General features: G+C 50.4%; 1 protein-coding gene across 1 annotated transcript; it reads left to right on the top strand.

Moving 5' to 3' along the window:
• The first annotated feature begins 3,882 nt into the window (after positions 1 to 3,882).
• Positions 3,883 to 6,395, top strand: LOC119310852. The gene is made up of 2 exons (XM_037586475.1): positions 3,883 to 5,520; positions 6,159 to 6,395. The coding sequence occupies exons 1-2, from the start codon at positions 4,086 to 4,088 to the stop codon at positions 6,287 to 6,289; spliced, it is 1,566 nt and encodes a 521-aa protein (XP_037442372.1). The 5' UTR covers positions 3,883 to 4,085; the 3' UTR covers positions 6,290 to 6,395.
• Positions 6,396 to 10,113: the final 3,718 nt, after the last annotated feature.

Genomic DNA, 10,113 nt, shown 5'->3' with positions numbered 1-10,113 from the left:
GTGGTTCACCATGCCGCCACTGCTCCGCCAAGGGCTAGCTCCACCGCATTCATCGCTAGCTCCAGTCGCTGCTGCGTTCAATTAGGCGGCTACCTCATTGGCCCAACGTCTGTGCAAGCTCGTGGACTGTGCGGAGGCTGGGAGCAGGGCGTCGACGTTTATGGTGGGGCGCAGGTCGGGGGGAGGAGAGAGCAGGAGGGGAGAAGGCCCAGACGGGCGGCGGAGGGAAGCTCGCCGTAGTAGCGACGCCATTTTGCCCAGTCCATCCAGGCCCATCCCCTACTCCCGCTCGAGGTGTAGCACAAGCATGAGCTTGTAATCTAGCCGGTGGCCAAAATTGATCCAACAGCTTGCGTGTAGGTGTGTGTGCGTACGTATATGGTCGAGAAAAATCAATCAACCTGCTGGCCGGCTAGCTTGGCCAGCGTCTGAGAGCGGTGGGGGCTATGGGCCGTCGTGGAATCCAGCGCCGTCGACATGGTCGTGGTTGGGTTGGCAGCGGTTGGGCAGGTAGGGGAGAGGTGCGCGCGCGGTTGCTGCGGGCGGATCAGGCCATCATCTGGGCACGGCGGCGCAGGACATCGACAGTGATGCCGTCACTCGTCAGGTTGGAGCAAGGCACGGCCGGTGGCTTCCTATGGAGGCGACGGGAGCCGGCGAGGGCGGCGCGGTTGGGTGTCGATCGGATCGAGAGCAGGGGATTGAGAGCAAGGGGTTGATTGCTTTTTATTTTTAGATACATGGGTGTGTATGACATTTGTTTGCCAAGTTAGCTCTTGACAGTCGGGCCCCACTTGTCAGAAAGTGATTAAATGGCACAAATCACCTGATCAGTGCTTTTTGCAACAAATTTATTGCTAATGCGGTGTTTTTTGCAACGGATTAACGAGTTGGTGGTTTTTCTGCAAACCTAGTCGCAAATGTGGTAGTTTTCTGCAATTGACTCTTGATTTGTAGGTAGTTCAGGATCACTTCTTGATCATTACTAGTTTGTGACCGTTATGCATAGTTTACTCTTCTTATTCTTGTACTCGTAAGTTAGCCACCATACAATGCTTAGTGCTTGCTGCAAGCTCAACACTTATCCATTGCATACCCATTAAGCTTTGCTAGTCTTGATACCCATGGTAATGGGATTGTTGAGTCCTCGTGGCTCACAGATTACTACAACAATAGTTGTAGGTACAGGTAATGCAATGATCTGACGTGAGAGCGATGCTTGCTTGTTTTGGAGTTCTTCTTCTTCTTCTCCGATCAAGGGTTAGGTTCCTGGTCGACAGCCTAGGCTAGTAGGGTGGGTGCCATTTCATGTTTTCATTTGTTTTCATCCGTAGTCGGATGTTGCGCTTCTGTATGAGGTTTGCTATGTATTGATGTATTCATGTGGCGATTATATATCTTTGTATGTATCCCCATCTATTATGTACATGGTACGATGTAATGATATCCACCTTGCAAAGTGTCTTCAATATGCGCTTCTATCATGGGTGGGACCTCCGAGTTCCTCGAGGATAGGACCATATATTAGGCGTGAAACTATTGTCTTGGTCAAATCGTGATTCGGAGAAGAGTGCTACGAAGAAAACCCCGCAGCATAGGAACCGAAGATAGCAACCATGCGAGATAGGAGTTATCCAGGTCAGTCGTTCTTGTGGGAATGGCGCCCAATCAACGTTGAAGATCCATGAGTCGCTTCCTTCATCCGTTGTTAGGAATCATTGTTGTACTCATTAGACCTTTATGGTCTTGTATCCAAATTCTTGTAATTGCTTGGTAACCTGTATCAAGGATATGTCCACCAGCGAACAATGATCTTCGGGATGGTGATGACATGAGGGTTATTTCTTGGGATTTTTTGTCTCAGAAAACCGGCCCTCATACGTACCAATATTTGCCATTGCGTGAGCTTCTTTAACTGTCATTATTGTCGTTCTCGTCAAGGCCTCAAAGATTCCTAGAGCAGTTGTCATCTGGAATCAATTTGCCATTCCCTACATAAAATCCCGCAGTAAATATTTTTCACATGAATAAAGTAGAAATTCTGATTGCTACATGAACCAATCAAGCAAAATTGGAATTGGCCAAACATAAACACCACCAACGAAGGGGCACGCCAAAGAATCTCTAGTGTCATCAAGATAGTCAAGCAGGGCATGCTGGTGACGCCAAGGAGGGCAAAACTGACGACAGACGATGACTCTTATCTTTGAGTTGTAATGTACAAATAGATCAAAGTGAAATCTTATGCAATGCTTACTTTATATTCCAGCAAACAAACTTATATGGCAGCGAATGTTTTTTAAATTATGCTTACAATTAAAATAAACATATCTCTGTAGAAGGAACGAATTTCGCAATGAAAACACAATCAGGTTGATTTCTCTCCCGAGGCATTAACACAAACAACTATTGTGCACTACAAAAGAGGGGGGGTTTCCTTTTTTGTGCAACCAAACTTCAAATAGGTTGTTTTGAGTCAAAGTAGTACATCAATGCGAAGCATCTATACGAATCAAAGTAGAACATCAAAAAGGTCAATGAAATCAGATATCAGAGAGAGCATGAGCAGGTTTCTAGGGTTTACCTGAAGGATGCGTATGGGGGCATATACCACAGTAGTGGCGCTTGGGAATTGATAGACATGGACGAAGGGCATACGTCCCGATGATGGACGGCGAGAGAAACAACTAAAGTCTGCTCGTGTTGGTCGACAAAAGCAACGCTCCACTTTGGTGGTGACCAACCGCACAGTGTTCCCCAGCCCGTAGCTAGCCACCACCTTCCATCATGCAACCAACAACACGGCGCCCCTCAGCTCGTAGTCCGTCCGCGACACTAAGCTTGGAGGTGACGCTCTCTATCACGTGTCTGTGGAGTCAGCCTGGCTGGAGCCCTTTCTCTAGAGCACATTTGACTTGACAAAGGCAGGAAGAAGAGTGGAGGAGGAAGATGGAGAGCGCCACGGAGGGAGAGAATATTATTCTCCATGCTACGGTCATTGAGCTCATGGAGGCATTGAAGGTGGCATGAGAGGCAAGGAGGGCAAAAATTCTAGAGAGGTGGAGGTAACCGGCCGCTGCAGGGTCCCTACACATGCCTTGCTGACACGACAACAGGTAAACAGTGAACCAGTCAGAAGCGGACAGGGCAAAAATGGGTACAAAACCAGATCCAAAGCAGCAACAAAACCAATTACACGTGTCAATACCCTGGCACACCTCACGTTACATTGAGAAATCACCGCAGCTGGGCTAGCTTAGCCGGTTTAATTTCTCTATATGAGGCACGAGAATTTTGAAATATAACGATAGGACTATTTTGCTTGTGAGACCTTATGAATCTATCTATGATGTCACTTACATGTTGTATATGGGGTGTTTGATTTTTGTTATTGTCTAGTTGCCACTTCCTAGCTTAATGGCCCTGTTTGGATACTCTAACACAGTTAGAGTTAGAGTTATTTTCTAACCCACTCTAACCCAAATAAGCACCTCTCCACCGGGATAGTTGGGTTAGATGGAACTAATCCATTCTAACCCTCCCTGTTTGGATACTTTAGAGTTATTTGAGCCCCCAACTAACCCAAACTAGCTCTAATCCTATGATCCAAACGGGGCCAATATCCTTATCCTCTGATTTGATCTTTTGAAACCTTATGAATCTATTTGCACTGTGAGGGACATGTTGCATATATGGTGTTTGAGACTTTGTTGTTGTCTTGCCAAGATCCCCCACCTCTGTTTTGAGCTGACAAAAAAAACTTATTTATCGCTGCCGTTCGGAAGGCAGATGGCAGATCGGACGGTGGATGTGAGATGTTGTTTGGTAACCCTAGCTCTGTCCCGTATCTTCACTCCCACTCGCCGCTCATACGAAGAGGCGGCTGACCAGGCTGGCCCTTTCCCTTGCATCCCCCCCGCCCCCTCCCCTCGAACCCCCGGCGGCTGGCTGCGCAACCCGATCCCGATCCCGATCCCGATCCCGGCAGTGACTGATAGAGTGATAGATTGCTCCTCTACTTGTATCGATCGACGGCGCAAGTGCTCAAGACCAAGAGCGTGGAGGCATCCATCTCAAGGTGAGCGATGGATGCGCCCCTGCCTCCGCCTGCTTACGCCGATGGCGAGCAGACGGACTTCGTCCTCATCGAGAAATTCGGCTACCTGGTCGACCGCCAAGACGCCACCACCGCCACCTGCGTCCTGCAGGGCCCCGACATCAAGGGCAGCATCAAGGTCACATTTTGCGCCGCCTGCCCTCCGCGCGTCTCCTACTTTTGCGTCCACGCCACCGAGTACGAGCACGCCGACTTCGACCTCCACCCGACCATCCTGGCTACGGAGGGCCCTCTCGTCCTCCTCAGCGTCATGCTCCCCAGTCGATCCGACATCTTCCATCCCGAGAGGAAAGAGTATTTCGTCTACCAGGCTGCCACCAAGGACCCCGAGGGAAAGGGGAAGAAGGTAAGCCACCCGTCACTCAAGCACCTCCCTAATCCTGGCCGCCATCACGAATTTGAGGAAGCCTCGGCTGCCCTCTTGCGAACCTGCAGCAAGCATCGCCAAGCCGCCACCAACCATGACCACTTGCCCCATCTCCCCCATGGAGTCACTCTGCGCCCTCGGAGCTCCAGCCGCTTGACCCCGCGCCCTCATAGCTCCAGTGGATACATTCTGCAACACCATGGAGCCAACAAGGAGGAGCACAACTGCGAGGCATGCCAATTCGTCATCGCCGCAAAACGTTCTGCGCGTGTCAGAAGGACACAACATGAGCTCTGCCTCTATCACTCAGAGAAGGAGGCCTGGAGCATCAAGACGGCCATAGTATTGGGGAATGGTCCATACAATCACCATTGGACAGACAAAGCAATCACCATTGGAGGAGATAATGGTGTGGTCGCATGGGTCAATCTTGCTCGGGATATTCTCTTCTGTGACGTGCTTGCTGAAACCCCCATACTTTGCCCCATCGAACTGCCCCTGCTGATCCCGGAGAGCGAGGGAGTTGGGACCGGTGATCCAAGATGCAGTCGGGATGTTGCCATTGTCGATGGTTTCATCCACTACACCCAGCTGCAGATTCGAATTGTTCCGGGCTCGTTCACAGAAGATGGAACCGTCACATTCGATGGCTGGAAAGCTACCAAATGTAGCATGGCAATTGACACCCGTTCGCTGCCTGTGGCTGAGAAACCTTGGCAGCACACGGGCCTCGAGCTCGATTCCTCGCAGATTTCAAAGTCACTGCCAAATCTGCTGGTCGATGAGGGTACCATAGCATTCGAGAGACTACACATTGGCCTACCCACCCTGAGCCTGAGCCCGCAAGAAGACGACATTGTTTATTTCCTCGCCAAGATCGACTACCGGGACATGGAACGCACAGCATATGTGCTTGCTGTTGACTTGAGAAAGAAGATGATAAAGAGCATTGCTGAGTTTGGAGCCAAAAACACAATTGGTTTAGGCCAGGCGTATGTTGCAAGTAGCCTCTCCAAATATCTCAAAATTGCTCCAGGTAATCGCATATATTTTGCTGCTGCCACTCCTACTTTCAAAGATCCTCTACTTGGTATATTTGCCATGGAATATCAGGAACATTCGAATGTTTATTCTTTTTGATAAATCTAGCAGATCAATGCATATTTGTTGGGGTCATGGTAGTGTAGGGATTAGCGTGAACTATATAAGTTGAACCAAAATAAGACATGCTAGGGGAAAATACTAGTCATCTCAAATAGAGTTGGTAGATACTTGACACAGCTGATTGGGGATTGGAAGGCCCTGGTGAGGTCATAAACGAATTACATTTCATAGCATGTAGATACATACACAAACTTAGCATGGTGGAAGCAGGTATATAGCCAGCACACGGTCAAATGCCTGCTATATATTGATGATGTAATACTCGCCAGAACAGCTCTTAAACTAAGAGTGGGAAAGGAAAAAACAGCTGCAACTACTGCTTTCACAATCAGGGCACAGTTTACTTGTGTGTTGCATTCTACAAGTATAATAATTTTTTATGGAGCTCTGCGTTCTTAAAATGCTGTCTTATTTGATAGGGAAGGGCAAAGATAGGGTAAAGTAGCTGATCATGGATCTGTTATTTTTTTGTTAATCCGGGACTGAAGGCTTGATATTGTGTTATGCCAGGTACAAAGCAAAAGAAGAAACGAAGAGGGAAGACGCCCCAGGGATCCTCTAGCAAGAAGAAGCATCCTGGAGGAGTCTCCACCGTAACTTGTCTGAGTGGCTCAGAAGTGGATTATATGGCTTTAGAATAAGTTTGGGGATTATAAAGGGTAGTGAACTAGCATGTTTCATCCTTTGTTTTTGCCAGGGGTTTATTTATCTTAGGTTTATTTATCTTAGGATGAACCTGTGACGTCCTCGATTCAATCGTACACTAATCATACACGCAAATGTATACGATCAAGATCAAGGACTCACGGGAAGATATCACAATACAACTCTAGACACAAATTAAAATAATACAAGCTTTATATTACAAGCCAGGGGCCTCGAGGGCTTGAATACATCAGCTTGAATACAAACGAGCCAGCGGAAGCAACAATATCTGAGTACAGACATAAGTTAAACAAGTTTGCCTTAAGAAGGCTAGCACAAAAGCATCTACGATCGAAAAGGCAAGGCCTCCTGCCTGGGAGCCTCCTAACTATTCCTGGTCATCGGCGGTCTTCGTCATGTGGTAGTAGACGCCCTCGGTGTAGTAGCAGTCGTTAAAGGTGTCATCTGGCTCCTGGACTCCGTCATCTGGTTGCGTCATCCGAGAAGAATGAAAAAAGGGAAAAAGAGGGAGCAAAGCAACCGTGAGTACTCATCCAAAATACTCGCAAGCAAGGATCTACACTACAGATGCAACATTATCAAAGGAAGGCTGTATATGTGGACTGGGCTGCAGAAATGCCAGAATAGAGAGAAAGCCTAGTCCTATCGAAGACTAGCATCTTCTGGAAACCACCATCTTGCAGCAAACAAGAGGGAGTAGAGTAGCATAAAGTAAAGTCGTAGTAGTGTTATCAACCTCGGCCGGAGATCCTTTCTCGACTCCCTGCGAGAAAGAAATCCCAGAGCCATACTATCCAATTGTCATCACAATCCAATTCTCATCACCATCCAATTCTCATCACATGTATCCAGTTCTAGTTGTATCGATCGGGATACAACTCCGAGTGTCTGTTACCGTAGGACAGGCTATCGATAGATGTTTTCTTCCCTGCAGGGGTGCACCAACTTACCCACCACGCTCGATTAACTCCGGCCGGACACACTTTCCTGGGTCATGCCCGGCCTCGGCCAAACAATACGTCGCAACCCGACCAAGGCTTAATAGAGAGGTCAGCACGCCGGACTAATCCTATGCCCCCAGGGGTCATGGGCCATCTCCCCGGGAACTCCTGCACGTTGCGAACGCGGCCGGTGAGCAGACCTAGCTACCTCCCTAAAAAGGCAGGAGCTTACCAGTCCAACCCGGCGCGCGCCGCTCAGTCGCTGACGTCTATTAAGCTTCGGCTGATGCATACGACGCAGAACGCCCATACTATGCCCACGTGATGGTTAGTGCTATCAGGCCAGAGGCCCCTCGGATCAAATATCCAAATCGTAGTGGATTAGGAACGCGCGGTAATAAGCAGAGACTCACGAAAGATGTGACCCCGTTGCCCCGTCTCGAGGACTTGCGGCAAGGGCTAAGAATGCCCGGCCACGCCTCGTAATTATCTCACGGGCACCTTCCAGGTCAACCCGACTCCTCATCACTCGCAATTATGCTCGCGCGGGCACCCCTCAGGGTCGACCCGTCTTTAGTAACATGGTTCAGTGTAAAGTCATAGTAACCATAGTAACTGTGTGTTTAAACATCAAGGGGAAAACCCGAGGAATCACCCTCGGTGAATTCCACTCAACGTAATCATCAAGGTGAACGTAAGAGGAATCACCCCCGAGGTTCACACTTGAGGGGTTGCACGACAGAGTCATATCGGAAGTGGTTAAGGTGGAATCACCCTCGATGACCATGACCGAATAGCTACGCTACAGGGTTAACATCGGAAGTGATGTAGAGGTATCACCCTCGGCACTCGATAGTAACCCAGCAATGTCGAACAACTAAGGGGAAAGTGATGTGCGGTGCCGGGGCCTGGTCTTCAATCCCGTTGATCGGGTCTTCAATGATGAAGCAGGGGCAACAAGGACAAGGTGGGGGTCACTGATGGATCACTAACCAACCTATACTAAGCAGTTTAGGATAAGCAGGTAAGGTACAACAGTAGATACAGAAGCAGGCTATGCATCAGAATAGGAGCAAACAATAACAGTAGATACAGAAGCAGGCTATGCATCAGAATAGGAGCAAACAATAACAGTAGCAAAATCTAATGTAAGCATGAGAGAATGGAATGGGCGATATCGGGATGATCAAAGGGGGGGCTTGCCTGGTTGCTCTGGCAAGGAGGGGTAGTTGCCGACGACGTAGTCGATCACCGGGGCATCAGCGGCCTCGGGGTCTACCGGAGAGAAGAGGGGGAAGAAACAGTAAATACATAGCAAACAAAGGTAACACTAAGCATGACATGACGATACGTAGCGCTAAGCGTGCTCTAACGCGGTACTACACATTGCAGACGAAGGGGGGAAACATCCGAGGGTGAATTCCCGACGTTAGGTGGATTCCGGACAAAGGAAAAGAGGGGGAAAGTTCCATGTTCAGCATGCTAGGGGCATGTGACAGATGAACGGACCACGTATTCGGATTCGTTGGATTTTTCTGAGTAACTTACATATAGAAAACATTTTTATCCGAGTTACGGTTTATTTTCTATGAATTTTTAAAGTTTTATTAATATTCGGAAATTATTTAAATTAACAGAAAAGGAATATGACGTCACCATGACGCCATGCTGACATCAGCAAGTCAACAGACCCGCTGACTGGTCAAACTGACCAGTGGGTCCCACCTGTCATAGACAGTGGACTAACAGAACTTTAAACTAACTAAAAAGAGGTTAAATTAACAGCTGGGCCCCTTATGGCAGTGGCAGATTAGATTACTAATTACTTTTAACTTATAAAAACATTTTAATTAGCTTAATTAAGCGGTGGGGCCCGCACGTTAGTGGCTGGTGCTGCCCAGTCAGCAGTTGACTGGGTCAACCCGGTCCACTGGGGCCCGTGGGGCCCGCTGGCAGCGACCCTGGGGGTGGCCCCAGGTCGGCCACGTCGGCGGCCGGCGCCGGAGTTGCGCCGGCGTGCTCTCCGCGGCGGCGAGTCCGCCGGAGAGGCTCGGATCTTTGCTACAGAACACCAAATCACGCGTTTTCACTTGCGTTCGAACGCTGACGCTGTCGCGCGTCGAGTGGTGCCTCTGGACCGACCGGAGATGGCCGGAACAGGGAGCTGCAAGGTCGCCGGCGGCGTCGGTCTACGGTAGCTCGGCGAAAACGAAGAACTAGCGCGCTCACAAGCGATCTAAAGCGTTAGGCCGCACCGCTGGAGTGCCCCGAGCACGATGGTGTGCTCGGACGGCCTTGGCATCGATGGAAGCGACGACGATGAGCGGCACGTCCATGGCGGCGATGTTATTCGCAGCAGAACGAGGGGAAGGCAGGGGGAGGACGTGCGGTGCTCACCGTGCGGGCGCAAGGAGGCCCCGTGAGTGAACGGGAGCGCAGAGGGAGGTCGAATCAACGACGACGGTGTCCGACGACCCGCGGTGGAGGAATAAGGGGATCCGACGCTTCGGTGCTCCCCATCCCCCGCTGAGGCCACCAGTCGATGGAGAGGGCGATGTCGGAGGTCACCGACAAGGTCAGCGGGCGCGGGCCACCGGTGGCCGCGACAACGATGGAGGACGGCGGCGAGGGCGCTCGGGCCACGGATCTAGAGGAGAGGAGGGCGGAGCGAGCGAGGGAGAGGGAGGGAGAGTGGCAAGTGGGCGAGTGGCAGGCGAGGAGGCCGAGCGTCGGGGAGGCGCAAGCCTTATCCCCTCGCCCGGGCGTCGCCGGCGAGGCGGGTCCGGCGGGGACGGCGCCCCTGTAGCGGCGCGCACCGGGTGAACAGGAAGGGGGCGCGGTGCGGGGAGCTGGGCCGG

Source organism: Triticum dicoccoides, chromosome 5B, assembly GCF_002162155.2.
Source record: "Triticum dicoccoides isolate Atlit2015 ecotype Zavitan chromosome 5B, WEW_v2.0, whole genome shotgun sequence".
In the NCBI taxonomy this organism is placed as follows: domain Eukaryota; kingdom Viridiplantae; phylum Streptophyta; class Magnoliopsida; order Poales; family Poaceae; genus Triticum; species Triticum dicoccoides.
This window is presented reverse-complemented; position numbering and strand designations above follow the sequence as displayed.

Coding starts and splice junctions, on each gene's coding strand:
- LOC119310852 (XM_037586475.1), top strand. CDS start 4,086: ATGGATGCGCCCCTGCCTCCGCCTGCTTACGCCGATGGCGAGCAGACG. Junction 5,521..6,158: donor ATATCTCAAAATTGCTCCAG/GTAATCGCATAT, acceptor GTGTTATGCCAG/GTACAAAGCAAAAGAAGAAA.